Here is a 25,546-nt window from a genome sequence, read left to right as displayed (position 1 = left end):
TTAATTCTGATGTTTTTTTGACCTACTTGAAGCCCCACACACTCTGCGAATTTCGGAGACGTGGTGGTTAATGGATGGACTGGCGCATTGGTGCTGCATTGCATTAATTTGTCCTGTTGAGCACAAATGAAAATGTCTTTTTGTTGAACGCAGACCGAATTGCAGCTTCTCCAGACCTCGTTAACGCAGACCAAGTGTCAGGTCCTGCAGGTGCTAGCAGGAGCCGTGGATAGGCCGCCCTCAGAGCAGCTGCAGGTAAATACACGAGAATAAGTGGCATCATGACGAGCAGGGGTGTCCAAAAAATTTTCCAGCGAGGGCCAAAAGCTAAAAAATGAAAGGATGCAAGGCATTTTGCTATTTTGTAAAGCAAAAAATAAAGTGAAAACGTGTATTATTATGAAATTTGGTCTTTTTTTCCGACCATTTTTCCTCTTTTTTTCCCAAATATTTCTTACCTTCTTCTTAAATAATATTTGTAAATTTTCTTCCCATAATATTCTAACTTTATGCTACTAAAATGACATTTTTTTCCTAAAATTGTCTTCTCATTAGAATACGACATTTTTTGTTAATATTTTGACTTTATTCTCGTAAAATTGCAGCTGTTTTGACCATTTTGGCTATTTCAACATTCTTCTCGTATTTATGATTTTGTTCCATAATATTTTCGTGACATTGTAACTTGACTCGTGTTTGTTTTGCATATTTCCACTGTATGATAGTTTTCCTCCCAATATTCCATTATTCTCATCAAATTACAACCTTTTCTTGTTAGATTACAACTTTTTTCTCTTCATAATTTGAGTTTATTCGTGTGAAATGACAACTGAATTTGTCATTTTTGCTGTTTTTTTGGTTTTGTTAGTAAGTTATGTATTCCATCCAATAAAAAAAAACAGCTGCGGGCCACACTTTGGAAAAAAAACGACACATACGTGTACGAAGCATTTAGCGGTATTTGTGATGGAGCTATTGTCATTTTTTTAGCATCACGGGGCCACTGCAAACAACATTAAATTCACAAGAGGGAGGGGGGGCAATGTTTACACCGACAAGGGCACCAACTAAAGCTACACAAGCTGAAATAAGGCACATTTTTAAAGCATATGAATACAATACAAACCCAGCTGTTTGATAAATGTCACAATTTGAGATGCGCGGTATCTTTTTTTTTTTTTTCAAACCGATACCGATGACTTTCTGCTCGTCAAGACCGACATGGTACAGATAACCGAGAACTGTTTTATATGTACTTCAACAAAAAGAGATTGAACTGCAGATTGTGGAGGCAAGCGGTAAGAAGGACTGTTGATTAGTTTTTCCCCTCTCATTTGGGAGCATTTGCTCGATGATCTGAAACAGTTCAACATTTAAGTGTAACAAATGTGCAAAAAGATAAGAAAGAAAGGATTCACACCACTGTAAATAGTGTGAAGAGGTTTGGACCCGGTATCGACCCCTGGGGTACGCCAAATGATATATTTAAGCTCACAGATGTACGTTCACCTCGCGTCACATATTGCTTCCTGTTTGCTAAGTAGCTTTTTACCCAATTGAAAGCTAACCCTCTGATTCCATGCCTTAATTAGGATATCGTGATCAACTGTATGGAGTGCTTCTGTGAAATCCATGACTACTGTCTCTGCGAGCTTCCTGCGGTCCGCAGCGTTGCTAATTTCCTCGGTTATTTTGATTAGTGCCGAGGAAGCAAGTGCGACTTACACTCGGGAAAATAAGGCACTCATTCCCACGGGGTCAGGAGTTGTACGGCTCTGTCACTCCCTGTCTTTCTCCCAGGTCATCTCCAGCACCGAGGACAGCCTGAAAGAATTTGAGCAGAAGATCACGGAGCTGAAAAGCAGGGGAGCGGTGCTGCAAGCAGATTCGATATCGGCAGACAAAATACTCAAAGTTCAGGTGAGAAGCAGGCTCAGTTGGTTGTCTAATCCTGTTTGAATGTTGGCAACGTGTCAAATGTTGCCCTCAGGTCGCCTACGAGGAGCTGGTGATGACCGTGGTGTCCCGTCGCAGCGGGCTGAACCAGAACATGGCTCTCAAGCAGCAGTACGAGCGCGCCCTGCAGGACCTCACCGACCTGGTGGACACGGCCGCGAGCAAGATGGCTGCCCATCAGAGGATCATCGCCAGCTCGGCGGAGGAAGTCCAGAACCACCTGGACAAACATAAGGTCCTCTCCTCTTTCATGGGCGGCGTGTTGAGTGAGTAGTCCCGCTCATGTGCGCTTTGGTGTCTTGCAGGAGTTCTTCCAGGGTCTGGAGTCACATATGATTTTAACCGAGACTTACTACAGGAAAATTAGCAGCTTGATGCTTCCCAGAGAGAGACAAGTACTGGAGGAAACACTCAACCAGGCCCAGGGAGTCCTCAAGCAGGCTCACAGTAAAGGTGTGGAGCTGGAGGGCATCCTGGAGGTGAGACAAGACCCCGCCCATCAAAATGGGACAAACACTTCTGGATTTTAGCTTTTTTGTTCTGTTTGTCAGGCTTGGCGCCGCTTGCTTCAGGATTACCAAAACCTGGATCGCCAGCTGGAGGCCGTGGAGGAAAACATTCCAGCAGTCGCACTGGTGGAGGAGACGGAGGAGAAGCTGATGGACCGCATCTCGCTGTATCAGGTATGGTGATGACGGGATGACTGCTCCAGCATCAGCGACGGCGTCACTGTAGCTGCTCCTCCTCCTCCTCCACCATGTCCCAAGGGTCTGAAGGGGAAGCTGATGGAGCACCAACACAAGCTGCACCAGGTCCTGGGCGAAGGCAAACACCTCCTGCAGTCGGTGTGCTGTCCTGCTCTGGAGAATCAACTGGCAGTCCTGGGAGAACACTGGCTGGAAAACACCGGCAAGGTCAACAAGGAGCTGCAGCGCCTGGAGGCCATCCTCAAACATTGGACCAGGCGAGGAACCTCACCCAAGTCTCTGAACCGCGTCCCATGCGGAGCAAAGTCACGCTGATTTTCCTTTCTGTGCAGGTATCAGAGGCAGTGCGGGGAGCTGAGCCAATGGCTGCAATCTGCTCTGGAGCGTCTGGAGTACTGGAACACGCAGGCCGTCTTGGTTCCACAGGAGCTGGAAACCATCCGAGACCACCTGTGCGCTTTTCTGGTGAGGACACAGATGATCACGTTGTGTCGTATTGACACATTTAAAGGTGCTGGGCAAAGGGACTAGTTTGTTTAGCGAAAATGTTTGACGCAAACCTGGGAATATACAAAAAAAACGGACTGTTTGACTGTACACTGTAGATGCCACATATCACATACAACATAGCAACACGGATGTTAGCAACATTAGCATAGCTATGTGATGCTAAAGTGCTAACATTACACTCACATTTAACATCATGCTAGGCTAGTTTATTTGCCGAAGAAAAACGAAATAATCAAACTTACAGCTCCCACATCTGTAGCTGACTGACGGATCATTGGCAGAGCTTTACTTTAAGATGTGTAGAGAAGCCTGCTTTACGTCATTGGTGTGCATTATTCTTAAATAAGCCTCTAAAGTCACACAAAATGCGCAAATTCAAACTGCGTTGCGACATACATCCCACGAAACCTCAACATGCGTCACAAGGCGAGCTTCAAAGACATAAAATGGTGCTAGCTTGCAAAAGAAAAAACGCAGTTGGAATCTCTTCATGTCAAATACTTTGGGATATATACATCGCTTAAGTCTTTTGTAAGGACAAAACCCCATCACGAAAGACGTCAAACGTTAGCACAATTTGCATAGCTATATGATGCTAAAGGCTAACATTACACCCACATTTAACAGCAACATCATGCTAGGTTAGTCTGTTTGCTAAAACTACTAATCTTACAGCTCCCATGTCTGGAGCTGACAGACTGATATTTGGCAGCGCTTTACTTTAAGATGTCATTGTGATTGCTGTAGTTAAACAAGCCTTTAAAGTTGCACAAGATGTCCCAGTTCAAAGCACCGTCTCAAGCTACGTCATGTGAAACCTAAACATACATCACACATCTTCAGGAGATATAAAACGTTGCTAGCATACACACAGTTGGAACCTCTAGCGTTAAAAACCGCTGAGGGCGTACCATTTGGAATTCAGGCAAACTGTTGGGCAATGTAAGCTCTTAAAGTAAAATACGAATCTCATCACAAATTAAGTCAAATGTTAGCACCACTACCATGGCTATGTGATGCTAACATTCCACTCACATTTAACATCATGCTAGGCTAGCTTATTTGCTAATGAAACGTTAAGCTCCCATGTCTGTAGCTGACAGCTAGAGCCGCACGGTGTATTTTAAGATGTGTAGCAAAGCCTGCCTTTTTTGTGTTTACAAAGTGGTGGGCGTATACGCGGGAGCGTGTCGGGGTTGGTATCACGGGGGGAAGGAAGCGTTTGAGGGCCTCTTGTCTCCAATGAGGGAGAAGAAAAAAGGAACCTTTGATTCTTCTCCGTCTCAGGAGTTTTCCAAGGAGGCCGAGAGCAAATCCAGCCTGAAGAGCTCCGTGGTGTCGGAGGGCAACCAGCTGCTGCGGCTGAAGAAAGCGGACACGGTGTCTCTGCGGTCCGACCTGGCTCGCATCGACAATCAGTGGAGCGAGCTGTTCACGCGCATGCCGGTGGTGCAGGAGAAGCTGCATCAGGTAGCAGACACTTGGATACTGTTTGTCCTCTTAAAAACCGAGTCCAGTCCAGAGACTTCTGTGTGTTCCTCAGATCCAAATGGAGAAGCTGGCCTCCCGTCACGCCATCTCAGAGCTCTTTAACTGGATAGCACTGATGGAGAACGTCATGGAAGAGGATGAGGAGAACCTGAAAAGTGCGGTGGGATCGCATGTGATTCAGGACTACTTGCAGAAATATAAGGTGGGTGCTGGAACGAATGTCGTGGACCGTCCTGGCAGAGGTGGTGAGCCCAAGTTCTTTCCTCTCAGGGCTTCAGAGTGGATCTAACCTGCAAGCAGCTGACGGTGGACTTTGTCAACCAGACTGTGCTGCACCTCAGCGGCCACGATGTGGAGAGCAAGCGCAGCGATAAGACGGACTTTGCCGAGCGCCTCGGAGTCATGAATCGACGCTGGCAGGTCCTGCAAGGCCGCATCAACGAGCGGGTGAGGACGGAAAAGAAAAAAGAAAAAAAACAGAAAGTGAAAAGTCTAATGTGCACTTGCAGATCCAGTTTCTGGAGGGCCTGCTGCAGATGTGGTTGGAGCATGAGAGCAGCGTTCAAGCCCTGAAGACCTGGATGGGAACCCAAGAGGAGCGACTGAAGAGGAAGCACAGGATTGAGGACTTGACGTCCGTCCAGAGCGCCCTCAAGGAATGCCAGGTAGCCGTCGCTTGTGCGTGTTGCGGTCACCCACAGATCTCGTTGTAAAACTCCAGAGCCGCCTTTCAGGAGCTGGAGGAGCTGCTGAGGGACAAAGAGAAGGAACTGGAGCGAGTGGAGGAGCAGGGCTGCGCTCTGGTCCAGAACAAAACCGATGAGGCTTGTGCTATCGTCATGGAAACGCTGCAGGGTGTCAATCACACCTGGGCCAACCTGGACCACCTTGTAAGCACGTTACATTTTGTTTTCTTTCTTGCAGGGGTGTCCAAAAGTGAATGAAAGTGTGGTATTTTGCAAAGCAACACAGGTACAGTAGATACGCTAAGACAGCATCTCAGCTTTGTCCTATACTGTATATGTGAAGAACACTACAGTATCATTAATATCAGCTTCACTCGTTGCTCTTTTCCAACCATTTTTGCTGTAGGTTTTTTTTTTCAATCGTTTCACTTTATTCCTGCAATATTTTGACTTCATTCCCATCATATTATAACCTTTCCCCCACCTATTTTCCTTAAATGACAAGTTTATTTTGTTTCTCATCATATTCTGACTTAAAAAAAAACAACAAAAAACATATTTCCGCTCTATGTTGCTCAATTGACATTATTTTTTCCTCATAATATTGCAACTTTATTCTCATAAAATTGCGGCTGTTTTTTACTTATGCTGTTTTTTATTTGAACTTTTGTCTCGTGAATTGTCTTCTCATATGTGACTTTATTCCCATCATATTTTTACTTTATTCTTGTAACATTATAACTTTTTTCCAAACAAATTTTCCAAAAACTGCAACTTTATTTTGAGGGAAAGGCTTCTTGAGACGTCATCTGTACTTCTGTGAAGAAGAACTTTGTCAGTGAACTAACAAGTGCCTTAAATACAGTCAGAGTGGGCGGAATTGGTGTGCCAACACCCTCCTCCTATTGGTTCCTTACACTAAGCCTGGGCGGAGTAGTGGTATAATCCTCTCCTGCTATTAGCACCTTCGATAAAAGGGAAGTGTCGCTCCCTGAGTTGGGTATGAACGACTCTGATACTGGCTCGTTAGCATCTATTGTTCTGGCTCGGCCCTGCCTTCACCTCATTTGCAAGACTAAGAGCTGTGGGTTTTGGTCTCAGTAACCTGCTGAACACAGGGTCCAAATTAAACCTCAAACCACCATTCCGATTCAATGATGGGTTCTGTTGTTTGACAAAAATAGCTTCCTTTACTCCTCTTTCAAACCATCAGTTTTCTTTGGCCAAAATCTTTAACTCGCTGTCCTGAAAAGAGTGATTGGTTGCTTTAAGGTGTAGATGTACTGCTGATTGAGGACCACTAGCATTGTCCCTGCGATGTTGATAAAGCCTTTTTTGGAGCATTTGCTTAGTTTCCCCAATGTAGTGCTCTTTGCATTCCTCATCTTTACAGTGGATGGAATAGACCACATTGCTCTGTTTTTGGTTTGGAGCCTTGTCTTTAGGATGCACTAGTTTTTGTCTCAGGGTATTTACTGGTTTGAAATAGGTAGGAATTTTGTGTTGCCATAAGATCCTCTGGAGTTTTTCGGAGACCCCCGCTACATAAGGGACTACCACTCCTCTCCTTTTTGCTTCTGTGGGCTTTTGGGTTTCTTTCCCTACGCTCTTCTTTTGACATTTGTTAAAAGCCCACCGTGGGTACCCACAGGTTGAGAGCGCTCTCTGGACACGTTGTGTCTCCTTTTTCTTTCCCTCAGCACTAGTTGGTATTTGTTCCGCTCTATGTTGGAGGGTCCTAATAACCCCTAGTTTATGTTGTAGTGGATGGTTTGATTCAAAAAGCAGGTATTGGTCAGTGTGTGTGGCCTTTCTAAAGACCTCTGGAAGTAGCTGTCTGTCCTCTCCTATAATTACCTTGCAGTCTAAGAAGGCTAGTTCAATTTGTTAGTTTCTACTTTGTATCTTAAAACTTTTAAGAAATAAGTAATAAAATGCAACTAAAATGACATTATTTTATTTCATATTTTATGTGACGAGTTTATTCTCTTGCAAATGTTTTCTTGTTAGAAATCCATAAAAAAAAATAAGAAGTACAGCTTTTTTTCATTTCTGTTGTTTTTTTTTTAAATTTCCAACTATTTCATCTTTCTTCTTGAAAAGTTTCTTCTCCTATTATGACTTTATTCCCATAATATTTTGACTTTATCCTTATAACACAACATTTTTGCAATTGCAGTTTTATTTTGTTTGTCATAATATTATGACTTTGAAAAAATAACAGTTTTTCTTTAATATTTCAACTTTATGGTACTAAAATGCTATGTTATTATATAATATATTTATATATATATATATATTATATATGTTTCTCATAATATTACATATTACAGCTTTAAAAAAATGTCTTTTTTCTTTAATATTTCAACTCTATGCTACTAAAGCAACAGTATTTTTTTAAAGTTTAGTTCCTTTTTTCTTTTTCTCTTCATATTTTGACTTTATTCTCATAAAATAGTTTTTTTCATTTCTGCTGTTGTGTTTTGTTTTTTTCACTTTTAATATTTCAACTTTTGTCTTGTGAATTGTCTTCTCTTTTTTCTCTTTTTTGAACCTTATTGTCATAATGTTACAGCTGCTTTTTTACATTTCTGCTTTTTCAATAATTATTAACTATTTCCACTTTCTTTTTTTGCAAATTTTCTTCTCGTAATGATGACTTTATTCTTGGAACATTCTAACCTTGTATGCAACCTCATTTGTTTTTTTGTTTCTCATAAGATTTTTTTTGATCAGAAATATTTTTATTGAATTTTGACAAAGTAAAAAACAAAAACACACAATGTTTGCTGCTAGTTTAGGCAGAGAACGAGAGAGAGAAAAGAAAACAGAAAACAGCAACACAAACAAAAAACCCCAACACAAAAAACACCCACAAAGTAAGCCACACACAACCCAAAAAAGACAGAAGTCCGAGTTTGGTAGGACAACCAAATGCAAAACAACCAAAGCAAATACATAAGTGAGTTAAACAACGGATGACAGCAAATAGGCCAGAGCGGGAAAGCTACTGGGGAGCTCAGGTAAATTTAAAGTTGTGGAAATATACTAAGAAAGGTCCCCAGACATTTTGGAATTTTTCTTTGGCATTACAAATTGAGTAATGAATTTTCTCCAAATTTAGACAGGACATGACATCTCTCAGCCACTGAGCGTGGGTGGGCGGAGCAGCATCCTTCCACCTTAACAGAATTGCCCGTCTGGCCAAGAGGGAGGCAAAGGACAGACTTCGTTGTCGTGTGGGGGTCAAACGCAAGTCGGGTTCACCTGTGGTGCCAAACAGTGCTATTGAAGGGTTGGGGTGCAAGGGTAAATTACTAATTACAGAAAGTGTCTGAAAGACTTCCCTCCAATACTCCTCCAGACTAGGACAAGACCAGAACATGTGAATAAGTGTGGCATCCTCCCTCTTACACTTGTCACAACAGGGATCCACCTCTGGATATATACGGGCTAGTTTGGATTTTGACATATGAGTCCTGTGTACAACTTTAAATTGTAGCAAGCTATGGCACAAATAGAGGTTGAATTGATCGTTTTAAAGATTGTATGCCACATGTCACCTGTCAAAGACATATTTAGGTCGTGCTCCCATGCTGTTTTGATGTTAATCAGAGAGGTCTGTCTTATGCCCAACAGTTTAACATAAACCGTAGAAATTAACCCCTTACGTGATGGTTGCAAGTCCAGAAGTGCATCAACAATGTTCGTACCAGGAATCTCAGGGAAATTTGGTAATTGACTATAAACAAAGTGCCTAACCTGGAAGTACCGAAAAAGATGGGACCTTGGAAGATTATGTTGTTCCGTTAATTGCTGGAATGACATGAACGTATTATCGATACACAGGTCCCGGAAACACAATATGCCTCGTCTACGCCACTCCCGGAACCCCAGATCTAGCAAGGAAGGTTGGAAAAGGTGATTGTCTGAAATGGGGCTAAAAAGGCAGAAATCTACAAAACCAAAATGTCTCCTAAACTGGGCCCACACCCTCAACGTATGCCAGACCACCGGATTATCAATACGTTTGCTTGACGGAAAAGGGAGTGCAGATCCAAGTAACGCTGGAATAGAGACGTTTTTAGCCACATTCAACTCCATCTCCACCCATAAAGGCCGGTCTGGACGGTACTGATAGTATGACCAGAATATGACCCATCGAATATTGGCTGCCCAATATTAACAGCGAAAATTAGGCAGCGCCATCCCTCCCTCTTGCTTAGGTTTTTGAAGATGGATTTTATTCAACCTAGGACGCTTACCCTTCCAAATATAGGAAGATATGACCGAGTCCAAAGTATCAAAAAAAGACTTTGGGATGAAGTTTGGGATGGATTGAAAAAAATATAGAAATTTGGGAAGAATGGTCATTTTAATGGAGTTGATTCGACCGGCCAAAGTAGTGGAAAGTGGCGACCACTGCGTCAGACACTGCCTCGTGTGGTTTAATAGGTTCAAAAAATTTTCTTTGAATCTTATGCTCTTATGCTTTTTTGTAACTGTAATGCCCAAATGAGTACATTTATTTTCCACAATCTTAAACGAAAATGATGCGTACACTGATGCCGGCGCCCCCTCGTTGACAGGTAAGATTTCAGATTTATTCAGATTTAATTTATATCCTGAAAACTGACCAAAATTCTTCAGTAGAAGCAGCAAAGCGGGTAAAGAGGTGTCTGGATGTGAAATGAAGCTTAATAAGTCATCTGCATATAGCGCCACCTTGTGCTGTACTCCATTCCTCCAAATGCCAGATATGTTGTCACAGCTGCGAATTGCTATGGCAAGGGGTTCTATGGCCAAATCAAACAATAGGGGGCTTAAAGGACACCCTTGTCTAGTTCCCCGGTAAAGATTAAATGGTTGTGACACCTGAGAATTAGTGAGGACGGAAGCAGTGGGACATAAGTAGAGTCATTTTATCCAGGTAATGAAATTTGGACCGAAGCCAAATTTGTGTAGGACCGCAAGTAAGTATGGCCACTCTAGACGGTCAAAGGCCTTCTCCGCGTCTAAAGATAGCACACACTCCATGGACCCATCAGAGGGGAGGTACAAGATGTCAAACAAACGGCGCATACTGAAATTAGAATATAGATTTTTTACAAAGCCCGTTTGATCATCTGATATAACCAGGGGTAAGATGTCCTCCCATCTTTTGGCCAGTATTTTGGCCAGAATTTTAGCATCCACGTTTAGTAATGAAATTGGCCTATATGATGAGCACTCTGTAGGGTCCTTGTCTTTTTTGGCAATAAGGGTGATACATGCTTCATAAAATGAAGTGGGAAACTTACCCCGCCTGAATGAGTCGGACAGCACAGTGCTCAACTGTACAGAGAGAGATTGGGGAAAAGCCTTAAAAAATTCTGCAGGAAAACCATCGGGACCTGGAGACTTCCCAGACTGGAGTGAGGAAATAGCTTGTGCAATCTCCTCCTTTGTTATTGGTCTGTCAAGTCTACTTTTACTATCGAATTAAATCTTGGGGATGTCTAATCGGTTCAGAAAAACGTTCATTAGTGTCGGGTTATTTGATTCCGAGGCGTAAAGCTGAGAAAAATAATGTTTCTCATAATATTAAAACTTTTTTTTAACTGTCTTTTTTCTTGAATATTTCATTTTATTTAAATTTTATGGTAGTAAAATTATTTTTTTCTCATAATCGCTTGACTTCAGTTTTATGAAATTACTGCTGATTTTTCCATTTTTGCTGTTGTGTTTTTGGGTTGTTTTTTTTGGTTTTCTAGTTAAATGATATAGCTATGATGTGCCGTGGGCTTCACCTTGGACACCCCCAGTTTATTCGGTAGCTCACACTAACCGATGCATACTCACAGATCGGTCAGCTGAAGATCAGCCTGACGTTGGTGGTGGATCAGTGGAGTCTTTACAAACGAGCCTCAGAGGAGATTAATGGCCACCTCATGGAGGGAAGGTACTCCGTGTCCCGCTTCCGCCTCCTCACTGGCTCGTTGGAGGCTGTTCAGCAGCAGGTGCAAAGTCTGCTGGTATGTCCACGCTTGCTACTTTTGGGGGTTTTGAGACCCCCAGACGGAGGGGGGGGTATACTGTCTTATATTGTGGCGTGATTGTTGCCTATCTTCATCCATACCTTCTCTCTGCAGGTCCTGCAAGAGGAGCTGGAGAAGCAGGAGAGCAGCCTGAGGAGGTTCGGTGCCGTGACGCACCAGCTGCTGAAAGAGTGTCACCCGTCAGTGTCGGAGTCCCTCAATCACGCCCTCAAGGAAGCCAATGCAAGGTGTCCGATGCCGATTAGGGTGTTCAATACGAAAAGGTCCCATATTGTACTGTATTGGAAATGTGTGGAATTTAGCTTTAAAGCCAATGAGCTGTGTTTGTCTCAGAGAAGCGCTATTTTGTACTTTATCTTCTTCTTTTGACATATATACTGTATCTCTGCACTCATCCAACGTAGTAGATCCCATATATACTTAAAACGTCATAACATTCAGGAGTGGGACTGGAGAGTGCAAACATTAGCGACACTACCATAGCTATGTGATGCTAAAGTGCTAACACACTCACACTGTATCAGCAACATCATGCTAGGTTTCACCATCATGCCAATTCGCTAAAGAAAAGTAATCACACGTACCACATTCCCACATCTGTTGCTGAGTTGGCAGAGCTGCATTTTAAGATGTGGAGCGAAGCCCGCTTTATGTCATAGTCTACATTATTGTTGCATAAGCATCTAAAGTTGCAAAAAATGTCAGGGTTTGAACCACCATCACGAAAGAGATGGAAGATGCAAACATTTTGCTAGCTTGTAAGTTAGCACCTCTAGTGTCAAAGACCACAGAAGTACAATTTTGATTTTGGACAACATTTTCGGAATAATACCCAACAAATAATACCCAACAAAAGTCTGTCATGGATGAAAATCATCAGGAATGAAGTGAAACGTTAGCAACGCCAGCATAGCTATGTGATGCTAAAGTGCTAACATCGCCCTCACATTTTATCATGCTAGATTCAAGATTCAAGAGTTTTATTGTCATATGGATAGTAAAACAGGCAGTTATACTATGCAATGAAATTCTTATTCTGCTCATTCTCCCAAGAAAAGAAAGAAAACACAAGAAAGAATAAGAACATAAGAAACATAAATACCAATAAATTAAGCAACAACAACAGAAGAGACATTAATATAGATAAATAATACAAATAAATAAATAAGTAAATAAAGTGCTATGAGTGTGTGCGTGTGTTGCGTGCGGCGTGTGCGAGTGCTTCGTTGAGAAGCCTGATGGCCTGTGGGTAAAAGCTGTTTGCCAGCCTTGTGGTCCTGGACTTCAAACTCCTGTAGCGTCTGCCTGACGGTAGGAGTGTGAATAATGAGTGTTGTGGATGTGTGCTGTCCTTGATGAGGTTGTGTGTTCTTCGTAGGACTCTAGTTTTATAAATGTCTTGCAGTGAGGGGAGGGCTGCCCCAACAATGTTCTGTGAGGTCTTGATCACCCGCTGGAGTGCCTTCCTATCACGTGTTGTACAGTTACCGTACCAAACAGTGATGGAGGCGGTAAGGACACTTTCCATAGTGCATCTGTAGAAGCAACTCAGGATTGTGGTGGACATGCCAAATTTCCTCAGTCTTCTCAGGAAGTACAGTCTCCTTTGGGACTTCTTCAGAATTTGTTGGGTGTTGTGAGACCAGGTGAGGTCCTCGCTGATGTGTGTGCCAAGGAACTTGAAGGTTTTCACCCTCTCCACCTCAGTCTCATCAATAAACAGGGGTCTATGCGGCTCCTTTTCCCTTGTTCTTGGGTCGATGATCATCTCTTTAGTCTTATCTGTATTGAGAAGGAGATTGTTATCACGACACCAAGCTATGAGGTCCGCCACCTCTCTTCTGTATGATGTTTCAACACCACCAGTGATCAGTCCGATGACTGTAGTGTCATCCGCAAATTTAATGATGCTGGTGTTGTTCTGGGAGGCCACGCAATCGTAGGTGAAGAGCGTGTAGAGGAGCGGACTCAGCACACACCCCTGTGGGGTCCCAGTGGCCAATTGTGAGGAGCTAATTTGTGAGTTTGTGGGGGCTGACTGTATTAAAAGCAGAGCTATAGTCTATAAATAGCATTCTGACGTATGTGTCCTGGCCCTGTAGGTGAGAAAGGGCTGTGTGGATGGCAGTGTTGACTGCATCATCCGTGGACCGGTTCTGGCGATATGCAAACTGTAGAGGGTCCACAGTTGCCGGGATGCTCTTTTTGATGTGGGTCATGACTATTCTTTCAAAGCACTTCATAACAATAGGAGTGAGTGCTATAGGGCGATAGTCATTCAAGCAGGTCACGTTGCTCTTCTTGGGTACGGGCACTATGGAGGTGGACTTAAAGCAGGTCGGTACAGATGCTTGTGCAAGTGACAGGTTAAATATGTCAGCAAGCACATCAGCTAGCTCTGATGAGCAAACCCGAAGTGCACGTCCTGAGATGTTGTCTGGCCCTGCTGCTTTTCGTGGGTTTGTTTTGTTTAGAACCCTGCGCACATCAGCTGGTGTCACCATGAGAGGTGAGTCCTGTGTGCTCCCCAAGTCCAGCCACCCTCTCTGCTCATCAGGAGTTTGGGTGTCAAAGCGGGCATAGAACTCGTTCAGCTCATCAGGAAGTGTGGTTTGGCTGGACGTGGCTACGCTACTCTGCTGTCGATAGTCTGTGATGTGCTGGAGCCCCGCCCACATGCGCCGAGGGTCTGAGGTGGAATAGTAGCCCTCCAGCTTCTGTCTGTACTGTCTTTTGGCCTCTCGTATGGACCTCCTCGGGTCATATCTGGCCTTTTTGTAGTCATCAGCGGTGCCCATGACAAATGCAGTCGAACGAGCACGTAGCTTAGCCCTTACATCACAGTTCATCCACTGTTTTTGGTTAGGGTATTTTCTGTAATACTTGGTGGTGGTAACAGTCTCTATACATGTGCTAATGTAGCCAGTAACAGCAGAAGCATATTCATCCAAATCAACAGTACAATCTTCCCTCCCCGCTGCAGTTTTAAACACATCCCAGTTTGTGCAGCCAAAGCAGTCCTGAAGTACTTGATCAGTTTCTTCATTCCACACTTTAACTGCTGTACGTACAGGGGGAGCTTGTTTGAGAAGTTGTCTGTATGTTGGATAAAAGAATATGGAGATGTGGTCAGCCTTTCCAAAGTGGGGTCTTGGAACAGCCTTCAAAGCACCTTTCATGTTGCTGTAGACTTGGTCCAGGATGTTATTTTCCCTTGTGGGAAAGCTCACATGCTGGTAATATTTGGGGAGGACAGTCCTGAGGTTACAGTGGTTGAAATCGCCAGATATAATGAATACAGAAGAAGAAAGGCAAAGTCTGAGAGGCTAAATGAAAGTTCATGGTGGACCCTGCCGATGTTCAAAAGTGTCTCTCTGTTGTAATGTACTGCGTGAGTGTGTTGAATGTCCAAAATGAACAAAAAAATAGCAAAAAATAGAAAAACACGGGAGAGTGTCACAGAGACGTCTGCCACGGAGGGCGCCATCTTTGATCTTTGATCTTTGATCATCTTTGATTAGCCTGTTTGCTGAAGAAAAAGAGTCCAATGTACAGCTCCCACGTCTGTCAGTAGCTGCCGGACGGATTCTTGGCGGAGCTCTATTTTAAGATGTGTAGCGAAGCCTTGTTCTTTTTTTGACAAAGCTGTTTTTGATGAAGTGGTGAGCGTATACACGTAGTGGGCTCATGTATCTAGGGGTGGGTCTGAAGCTGTTCATGTCCGCAACTTCAGAACCGAGCTTTTGCGCGCCTCTTCCCTCAAAAATGGAACAAGGAAGTGATTTTTGAATCACGTTTGTTACTCGTGAACACGTTAGTTTGGGAACATCGTTAAATAGTCACTTTTGTGTGAGAGGGGATCTTTAACGATGAACGCTTCCGGCCATGATTAGGTGGGTGGGCCTCCTGGAGGAGATAGCGGAGCGTCTAAGGAGCAGCAAAGCTCTCCACCAGCTGTGGCAGCACTACAAGGAGCTGCACGAGCAGAGCGGCGACAGCATCCAGCTGCTGGAGGAGAAAGCCGACCAGCTGCTCAAGACGGCGTGCGACAAGGACGTCGCTGACGAGCAAGTGTCCAACTGGATCCAAGACTGCGGAGTGAGTCAGACGTGCATTCTAAACCCCCGGAGGATGTGTTTTTTGAAGCGCTGGTTGAAAATGTTACTCCATGCTTCCACGCAGGAGGTTCTCCGCTCCCACGCACCGGTGCAGGCGTCCCTGCAGGTTCTTCAAGAACTGGGAGATCAGCTGAAGCAGCAGGTGGACACCTCGGCGGCAGCCACCATTCAGTCAGATCGGTTGGCGCTTTCTCAGCGGCTGGCGGCTGTGGAACAAGCGCTGAGGAGACAACTCATCACGCTGCAGGTGGACAATGTTTGGAAAGAAAGGAAATGCACACTTCTTGTGGAGTACCTTGATAACATTCAGAAAAAAAGATATTTTTTCTTCATTTGGAGACGGGGTTTGGGTGCATTGCAGCATGTCATGCACTGTTGTGACTATCATCAAAGTAGTCCTATGTGCATTTATGCTCAGTGAGGTGTAGCATCAAGCAGCATTACTTGCACTATTGTGACTATTCCAGCATCATCAAAATGCTGCTGTGAGTATTTTTACTCAACGGGGAATAGCAGCATACCATGCACTATTTTTACTTTACTATTTTTACTTAGTGAGGCATATTAAGTACTCCTTTAAGTATTTGAGTCGTCCAGCATCATCGAAGTACTCCTATGTGTATTTATACCTGTATGCTCAGTGAGGGACAGCAGCAAGCAGCATTACTTGCACTACCATAACGAATCCAGCGTCATCAAAATACTGCCACCAGTGTTTGTACTCAGTGAGGCATAGCAGCATATCATGCACTATTCTAACAATTCCAGCTTCATCAAAGTAGTCCTATGAGAGTTTGTGTTCAGCGAGGCATATCAGCAAGCGGCATACCATGCGCTGTCTTGAATAAAAAAGCAGAGGGTTCCAGTTTTTCCCCAGTTTTTCACACATATTGGGTAAAAATGATCAAGCGATGATCTGACACAGCTGGGTAAAGAACCCCCTGTGCTCCCATGCACCACTGAATGATTGAACTTCACAATGAAACAAAGCAAAGCGATGCTGACATCGACGTCCTCTGTCCTCCAGACCGGTGTACACGACTATGAGACCTTCAACCACCAGCTGGACTCCCTCGCGGGCTGGGTGCGTGAAGCTGAGGAGGCCCTGAAGGTGCAAGACCCCAACGGCTCCACCGACCTGGCCCTCATCAAGCAGCGCATGCAGGACCTGAAAGTTGGGAAATGTTTTGTTGTGTCTGTGGACTGTCCAGGTTGGACCAGCCTAACTCAGGTGTCTTTCAACAGCGACTCATGATGAAATTCAGCAGCATGGCCCCGGAATTGGAGCGCCTCAACGAGCTCGGTTACCGGCTCCCGCTCAACGATTCGGAGATCAAACACATGCAGAACCTCAACAGGAACTGGTCGGCGGCGTCGGCGCAGACCACAGAGAGATTCAGGTTTGAAGATAATTCTAAAATATGCTTTTTAGGAGCTTTTGTGGCATATTGTGACATAACCCAAATACAGTCAAACTTGTCTATAGCGGCCACTAGAGGAAGTCTGCAAAAGTGGCCGCTATAGACAGGTGGCCTCCATAGACAGGTTGGCAGTTTGAATGTTGACCAGTAGAGGAAAAAAAAGGGGAACAATAATAATAATGTTGACCGGTAGAGGGCACTGCGGACTGCGGATAAAAGTTGTACAGCACTACTAGGCTTGTTATTATCATGGTTCATGGTTCATGGTTTTAATTCATCCTGAACATGCATGAGTCAAACAGTAGCACATCACATCGTACAATTCACAATTTTGCATGTCCAAAAAGGAGTAGGAAGAAGCAAAGCTTATTTAATCCTACCCCTCATCAGTTTCACATCAGTTGCAATACATTTATTCACCTCTTGTTCTTCCAAGTGTACTTTGTAGGTCTACATGACAATGTAGTGCAATCATAGCCAAGGTTTTTACTTACTAAAAGGAAGCTAGAGGCTTAATAATAACTGATAGAATATATCCACCACCCACAGAACAAAGCTGTGCTAGTAATGTCTTACGCTTGTTTTTAATATTTTACTTTTTATACGGCAGAGTGTCATTACAGCTTTAGTTCATCGGGAAGTGACAGGAAGTGACGGTGGGCGTCCCGAGCAGGAGAGCTAGGCTCAGTGCTAGCTGTGGGTTTGGAGAGAGTTGGGAAGTGTGTTTATGTTGGCGTGGATGTAAAGTCCTGCAGTGTTCTCCGCTGTTAATAAAGCCATTAAAGTGCATCGGCGACGTGAGTCTCTCCTTCCCCACAACAAGCGGCATTACAGTATTGACCAGTGCACACCAGGAAATAAACGGTGTCATTTCTTACAGGCATTGGCTGGACAGCTATGTAGTGGGGCTTGTTTAACCTTTGCCTTGTGGGCAAGCAGGAAGGAGAGACGATGCTGAGAGATGTGTGTGTGTTCTGAGCTGCTGTCTGGTGGCCGCGTTCAATAAATAAAGTTGGCAGAAGCAACAGGAGAAGTTTCCTTCTTTGCTTCGGAGCTGAATAACACTGACAAGTTAACAGACTAGTAGCGAACGGAAAAGAAGACGGCTTTGTTTGTGTCGAATACAGAAGATGAGGACTTTGATGGATTTGTGGATGAGGATTGATGAAAAATAACATGAGTACATTCTAAAATACTTCAATTAAGTACAACCAAACTCAGTTTTGCTCCCGCTGCCGCATGCATGCTAGCGTATGTTTTTTTTTTATTGTAGCGTCGCTGGGAGCACGTCCTGTTCCCAGCCTACTTTGCGGTAATGTTTTGGTGCAAATGCTCTTAAAGTTACATGTTTGACCAGGAAATAGCAAGCTCAAAAGAAGACGGCTTTTTTATGTGGAACAACTGACAGTTTGTGTGGATCTTGTGAATGATTGTGACTGAGCTAGGACTCAGTAATTAAAGTCTACACACGACGGCTTCATTGATTGAAAAACAAAACTTTTTCGTGCATGAAGCTTCTACTTAAGTCGGTAATTTGGCCGCTATATGCAGTCAGATATTGACCAAGGGAGACAAAATGGGTGGCCGCTGGCCATGTTAGACAGGTGACTGCTATACACAGGGTCTATAACATGTACATTTGCTGCGGGGGATTTTTCAGTGGCTGCTGTAGGCAGGTGGCCGCTAAGACAGGTTTGACTGTACTCTAAGCCAAAATACTATCTGATGGGTTCCATACGTAGGTTGTTTTTATATTCTGTTGTTTTTACCAGCTTGGATTTTGCCAAATGCTTCTAAAATATACCTTTAAAGAGCTTTTGTGACATATTATGTGACGTAACTCAAATACTCCAAACCACAATGTTGTCTGCTGGGATGAATATGTAGGTTCTTCTTATATTCTGTCATCCAGGGGCGTGCGTAGTGGTTAGCATGTTGGCATCTCTGTGTGGAGTTTGCATGTTCTCCCCGTGTGTGGGGGGGTTTTCTGGGTACTCCAGTTTCCTCCCACATTCCAAAAACATGCATGTTAGGTTCATTGGCGACTCTTCCCACGTTCGATTCACTGGCGACTAGTCCAGAATGCACCTCGCCTCTCGGCCAAAGTCAGCTGGGATAGGCTCCAGCATACCCGTGACCATAGTAAAGATGGATGGATGAATGTATATTTTTACCATGTTGGATTTAGCTAAAAGCTTCTGAAATATCATATAAAAAGTTTTTTTGTTAGATTATGCACCATAACTCAATTATTCCAACCCAAAATGCCATCTGCTGGGTTCAAGACATTGGTTATTTTTATAGTCTGCTGTTCTTACCAGCTTGGATTATGCCAAAAGCTTTGTAAGTATACTTAAAGATACTTTAGTTAAAGATTTTTCATGACATATTATTTGACATAACTCAAATATTCCAAAGCAAAATACCATCTGCTGGGATGAATATATAGGTTATTTTTTATATTTTGCTATTTTTACCTGCCTGGATATTGCCTAAAGCTTCTAAAATATACTTTTAAAGAGCTTTTGTGTCATATTATGTGCCATCACTCAATTATTCCAAGACAAAATGTTATCTGCAGGGTTCAATGCATAGGTTATTTTGATATTCTGCTGTATTTACCAGCTTGGATTTTGCCAAAAGCTTTGAAAATGTATTTCTAAAGAGCTTTCATAATATATTACATGACATAACTAAAATATTCCAAACCAGAATATTGTCTGCTGGGATTAATATGTACACGAAGTCCCCAAATAACGAACACAATTGGTTCCAGACGACCGTTCTTATGTCGAATCGTTCTTAAGTAGGGGAAAAGGTGATATTACCAATGATATAGGTACTACATGTACGTGTATACATATACAGTATATGTGTATGTATGTAAATATGAGTTTGGATGCAGTAGTAATATTAAACCAGGATAATTAATGAAAAAAACAATAATAAAAATGATATAATAATACGTAATGATAAATGTTATTTACCTTTGAAGAGAAGGTCGAGCATACGTCGTTGTGCAGGCCTATTAACTCTTCATAAACTTTAATCACATGCTCTGTCAGGGTTGTATCATACAGCTACAACTTAGCTTTATATTTACTGGAAGCTCCCCAGCGTCTGTTAGTCCCATTAGCAGTGTCACAGTGCCCTCTACTGGTCAAGCATGTACAGTAGCAGTTTAAATACACTACTGATTGAGCAGCCTAAGCACTACAAGGCAAAATAAAATAAAATATAAACCAGTCGGCTTGTGTTCGTATCAGCGAGTGTTCGCTAGTCGGGTGTTCGTAAATTGGGGACCTAGTGTAGGTTCTTTTTATTTTCTCCAATTTTTATCAACTTGGATTTTGACAAAAGCTTCTAAAATATTCTTTTAAATATCTTTTGTGTCATATTATGTGCTGTAACTCAATTATTTCAAGGCAAAATGCCATCTGCTGGGTTCAATACATTGGTTATTTTTATATTCTGCTGCTTTTACCAGCTTGGATTATGCCAAAAGCTTTGTAAATATATATATATATATATATATATGTAAGAAGGAGAGGTTCCGCAGGTCCTTCATACCGACCGCTGTCAGGCTCTACAACACCTGCACCACCTGAACCATTTTGTAGTGCTTTACTTTACTGTTCTCTTTACTTGTCTTGCTTGCTTGCTGCTGTAACAAGTAAATTTCCCCGCTGTGGGATCAATAAAGTACATACATACATACATACATACATACCTTTAAAGATCTTTCATGACATATTATGTGACATAACTCAAATATCCCAAAGCAAAATACCATCTGATGGGATGAATATGTAGGTTCTTCTTCTATTCTATTTTTACAAGCCTGGATATTGCCAAAAGCTTCTCAAGTATACTTTCAAAGAGCGCTGTTGTGACACACACACACACACACACACACACACACACACACATACAGAGGGACAAAGCAGAGAGACAAGTGCTTCCAATGCATTGTGTCTAACTGATCATATTTGTCATTTCTGCATGTTGTCATATTAGATTTATTTTAAGATGTGTAGCAAAGCCTAGCGAATCAAGTGGGATTTTTCTCAGGTTTGTTTCTCATAAACACTGTTAGAGCATCATTAAAAGAACCGGTAAGATCAATGTTATGCATTGTTGATCCTTTTGCTGCAGCAAACTGCAGTCCTTCCTGCTTCAGCAGCAGACCTTCTTGGAGAAGTGCGAGACGTGGATGGAGTTCTTGGTCCAAACGGAGCAGAATCTAGCGGTGGAAATTTCTGGGAACTACCAGAGTTTGATGGAGCAGCAGAAGGCCCATGAGGTCGGAGTCTTTTCCGACGTGTGACAGATCTCTGCCTCCCGTGAACGTGTTCCTGAATAAGTCCTTGTCCTCCAGTTATTCCAGGCTGAGATGTTCAGTCGCCAGCAGATCCTCCACTCCATCATCAGTGACGGACAAAGGATGTTGGAGCAAGGTCAAGTGGATGACAGGTAGATGTCACACTATTCCAGTCTTGTGATATTAACCACAGACAGACCTAAGGCGTGTGTTTCTTATTCCTAAATGTGCAGGAATGAGTTCAACCTGAAGCTGGCTCTGCTGAGTAACCAGTGGCAGGGAGTGGTGCGGCGTGCCCAGCAGAGGCGAGGCATCATTGACGGCCTGATCCGGCAGTGGCAGCGCTACAGGGAGATGGTGGAGAAGCTGCGCAAATGGCTGCTGGAGATCTCCCAGCCCGTAGAGGGCCTTCAGCCTGGCACCACTGTTCCTTTGCAGCAAGCTCGCTCCATGCTGGACGCCATCCAGGTTGGTGACAGGACCATTTTGACACATTGGTGATGCGCGCATTTTAGTCAGTGATTTATCCCGTGTCCAGCTGCAGGAGAAGGTGCTCCAGCGCCAGCAAGGCAGCTACATCCTCACGGTGGAGGCCGGCAGACACCTGCTCCTGTCAGCAGACACTCAGGCTGAGTTGGCCCTGCAGGCCGAGCTCACCGACATCCAGGGGCGATGGAAACACGCCAGCACTTGTCTGGACGAACAGAAGAAAGAACTCAGCACCTTGTTAAAGGTAGACCACACTCACTGCCTTCTTTTTTTCATACTGTATGCACGGCACACTGTGTTCCACATTATTATACAAATAGGATTTTAGTAAGCAACTTGGCCACACAGTCAGGGATTCGAATCTCCGTTAGGCATCTCTGTGTGGAGTTTGCATGTTCTCCCTGTGGGTGTGTGGGTTTCCTCCCTCATTCCAAAAACATGCATGTTAGCTTCATTGGAGATTCTAAATTGTCCATAGGTATGAATGTGAGTGTGAATGGTTGTCTGTCTATATGTGCCCTGCCATTGGCTGGCCACCGGTCCAGGATGTACCCCGCCTCTCGCCCAGCGTCACCTGGGATAGGCTCCAGCCTTCCTCTGCAACCCTAATGAGGATAAGTGGCATAGAAAATAGATGGATGGCTATTAGTATCATATTGTTTTCAATGAAATGGATGGCATTGTGGCATTGTTCACACTTTACAATAAGGTACACAAAAATACAGTAGTTATTGAGGAACTAATGACAGACTAATGAGGAACTAATGACTAAGGCGCATAAATTTAAACTAGTTACTGAGGAACTAATGAAAAACTAATGAGGAACTAAAGAGTAGTGGTTAGGGTTCAGTAGGTTCATTCCTCATTAACTACTTTAATTCCATTCCATTCCATTTTCCTCCGCTTATCCGGGTCCGGGTCGCGGGGGCAGCAGTCTCAGTAGGGAAGCCCAGACTTCCCGGTCCCCGACCACCTCCTCCAGCTCCACCGGGAGGACACCGAGGCGTTCCCAGGCCAGCTGTGAGACATAATCCCTCCAGCGTGTCCTAGGTCTTCCCCGGGGCCTTCTCCCGGCTGGGCATGCCCAAAACACCTCACCAGGGAGGCGTCCGGGAGGCATCCGGACTAGATGCCCGAGCCACCTCAGCTGGCTCCTCTCGATGTGAAGGAGCAGCGGCTCTACTCTGAGCTCCTCTCGGATAACCGAGCTCCTCACCCTGTCTCTTAGGGTGAGTCCCGCTACCCTACGAAGAAAACTCATTTCAGCTGCTTGTATCCGCGATCTCGTTCTTTCGGTCATGACCCAAAGCTCATGACCATAGGTGAGGGTGGGAACATAGATCGATCGGTAAATTGAGAGCTTTGCCTTCCGGCTCAACTCTCTCTTCACCACGACGGTCCGGTACAGCGACCGCATTACTGCAGACGCTGCGCCGATCCGCCTATCGACCTCACGCTCCAACCTTCCCTCACTCGTGAACAAGACCCCGAGATACTTGAACTCCTCCACCTGGGGCAGGACCTCATTCCCAACCCGGAGGGAGCAATCCACCCTTTTCCGACTGAGAACCATGGCCTCGGATTTGGAGGTGCTGAGTCTCATCCCAGAAGCTTCACACTCAGATGCAAACCGTCCCAGTAAACGCTGCAGGTCACAGCTCGATGAGGCCATCAGGACCACATCGTCTGCAAATAGCAGAGATGAGATCCTAGTGCCCCCGAACTGGACTCCCTCGACACCTTGGCTGCGCCTAGAAATTCTGTCCATGAAAATTATGAACAGAATCGGTGACAAAGGGCAGCCTTGGCGGAGGCCAACGTTCACCGGAAACAGGCTTGACTTACTACTGGCAATGCGAACCAGGCTCCTGCTCCGGTTGTACAAGGACTGAATGGCACGTAGTAGCGCGCCACCAATCCCATACTCCCGGAGCACCCCCCACAGGACACCGCGAGGGACACGGTCGAATGCCTTTTCCAGGTCCACAAAGCACATGTAGACCGGTTGGGCAAACTCCCAAGTACCCTCCAGGACCCTTGCAAGGGTGTAGAGCTGGTCCAGTGTTCCGCGACCAGGACGAAAACCACATTGCACCTCCTGTAGCCGAGGTTCGATTAACGGTCGTACCCTTCTCTCCAGCACCCTGGAATAGACTTTCCCAGGGAGGCTGAGGAGTGTGATCCCCCTATAGTTGGAACACACCCTCCGGTCACCCTTCTTGAAAAGGGGGACCACCACCCCAGTCTGCCAATCCAGAGGTACTGTTCCCGACTTCCACGCAATGTTGAAGAGACGTGTCAGCCAAGACAGTCCCGCAACATCCAAAGCCTTGAGGAATTCAGGGCGAAATTCGTCCACCCCCGGAGCTTTGCCACTGGGGAGCATTTTGACTACCCCAGATACCTCAGCCACGGTGATGGAACTGTCCGCGTTCGTATCCTCAGTCTCTGCTTCCTCTAGGGAAGGTATGTCAGTGGGATTGAGAAGGGCCTCAAAGTATTCCTTCCACCGCCCAACTATATCCTCAGTCGAGGTCAGCAGGCTCCCGTCCCCACTGTAAACAGTGTGGACCGGGCACTGCTTCCCCTTTCTGAGGCGCCGGACGGTTTGCCAGAACCTCTTCGAGGCCGACCGAAAGTCGTGTTCCATGGCCTCACCGAACTCCTCCCACACCCGAGTTTTTGCCTCGATCACCGCCGAAGCCGCGTGCCGCTTGGCCTGCCGGTACCCGTCAGCTGCTTCAGGAGTCCCACAAGCCATCCATGCTCGATAGGACTCCTTCTTCAGCTTGACGGCAGCCCTGACCTCTGGTGTCCACCATCGGGTTCGGGGCTTGCCGCCACGACTGGCACCGACCACCTTGCGGCCGCAGCTCCGATCGGCTGCCTCAGCAATGGAGGCACGGAATAGAGCCCATTCGGACTCGATATCCTCGTCCTCCCCCGGGATGCAGGAAAAGCTCTGCCGGAGGTGAGAGCTGAAGACTCGACGAACAGGAGACTCTGCCAAACGTTCCCAGCACACCCTCACTACACGTTTGGGTCTCCCGGGTCTGTCCGGCATCCTCCCCCGCCATCTAATCCAACTCATCACCAGGTGGTGATCAGTTGACAGCTCAGCCCCTCTCTTTACCCGTGTGTCCAAAACATGCGGACGCAGGTCTGATGATACGACTACAAAGTCGATCATAGACCTGCGGCCTAGGGTGTCCTGGTGCCATGTGCACTTATGGACATCCTTATGCTGGAACATGGTGTTTGTGATGGACAAACTGTGGTTCGCACAGAAGTCCAACAACATCACACCGCACGGGTTCAGATCGGGGAGGCCGTTCCTCCCAATCACGCCCCTCCAGGTCACACTGTCATTGCCCACATGGGCGTTGAAGTCTCCCAGCAAAACGACAGAGTCACCAGTTGGGGTGCTCTCCAGCACCCCTCTGATGAACTCCAGGAAGGCTGGGTACTCTGAACTGCCGTTTGGCGCGTACGCACAAACGACAGTCAGGACCCTTTCCCCAACCCGAAGGCGTAGGGAAATGACCCTCTCGTTTACCGGGGATGACTCCAACACAGAGGCACCGAGCCGGGGGGCTATTAATAAGCCCACACCAGCTCGCCGCCTCTCCCCTGCAGCAACTCCAGAGTAGAACAAGGTCCAACCCCTCTCGAGGAGTTTGGATCCAGAACCCAAACTGTGGGTCGAGGTGAGTCCGACTATATCTAGTCGGAATGTCTCAACCTCTTTCACAAGTTCGGGCTCCTTCCCCGCCAGAGAAGTGACGTTCCATGTCCCAAGAACCAGATTT

At 45.1% G+C, this 25,546-nt stretch overlaps 1 protein-coding gene across 5 annotated transcripts in view; it reads left to right on the top strand.

Annotated features, from left to right (window-relative positions):
- syne1b (spectrin repeat containing, nuclear envelope 1b) overlaps window positions 1-25,546 on the top strand; it is a 147,844-nt gene that overhangs the window by 97,683 nt on the left and 24,615 nt on the right. For all 5 annotated transcript variants that reach the window (XM_054797139.1, XM_054797136.1, XM_054797138.1 and 2 more), the window contains 22 exons: window positions 154-255; window positions 1,801-1,920; window positions 1,991-2,191; window positions 2,262-2,435; window positions 2,508-2,639; window positions 2,724-2,920; window positions 2,996-3,128; window positions 4,461-4,643; window positions 4,717-4,866; window positions 4,935-5,111; window positions 5,174-5,329; window positions 5,399-5,554; window positions 11,194-11,364; window positions 11,482-11,615; window positions 15,282-15,486; window positions 15,571-15,753; window positions 16,534-16,680; window positions 16,752-16,906; window positions 21,083-21,230; window positions 21,306-21,400; window positions 21,482-21,716; window positions 21,787-21,981. In XM_054797139.1, coding sequence (XP_054653114.1) covers window positions 154-255; window positions 1,801-1,920; window positions 1,991-2,191; window positions 2,262-2,435; window positions 2,508-2,639; window positions 2,724-2,920; window positions 2,996-3,128; window positions 4,461-4,643; window positions 4,717-4,866; window positions 4,935-5,111; window positions 5,174-5,329; window positions 5,399-5,554; window positions 11,194-11,364; window positions 11,482-11,615; window positions 15,282-15,486; window positions 15,571-15,753; window positions 16,534-16,680; window positions 16,752-16,906; window positions 21,083-21,230; window positions 21,306-21,400; window positions 21,482-21,716; window positions 21,787-21,981 — 3,549 coding nt within the window. The remainder of the gene's footprint in view (window positions 1-153; window positions 256-1,800; window positions 1,921-1,990; window positions 2,192-2,261; window positions 2,436-2,507; window positions 2,640-2,723; window positions 2,921-2,995; window positions 3,129-4,460; window positions 4,644-4,716; window positions 4,867-4,934; window positions 5,112-5,173; window positions 5,330-5,398; window positions 5,555-11,193; window positions 11,365-11,481; window positions 11,616-15,281; window positions 15,487-15,570; window positions 15,754-16,533; window positions 16,681-16,751; window positions 16,907-21,082; window positions 21,231-21,305; window positions 21,401-21,481; window positions 21,717-21,786; window positions 21,982-25,546) is intronic.

The sequence above is a fragment of the Dunckerocampus dactyliophorus genome, chromosome 13 (genome assembly GCF_027744805.1).
Source record: "Dunckerocampus dactyliophorus isolate RoL2022-P2 chromosome 13, RoL_Ddac_1.1, whole genome shotgun sequence".
NCBI classification, from domain to species: domain Eukaryota; kingdom Metazoa; phylum Chordata; class Actinopteri; order Syngnathiformes; family Syngnathidae; genus Dunckerocampus; species Dunckerocampus dactyliophorus.
This window is presented reverse-complemented; position numbering and strand designations above follow the sequence as displayed.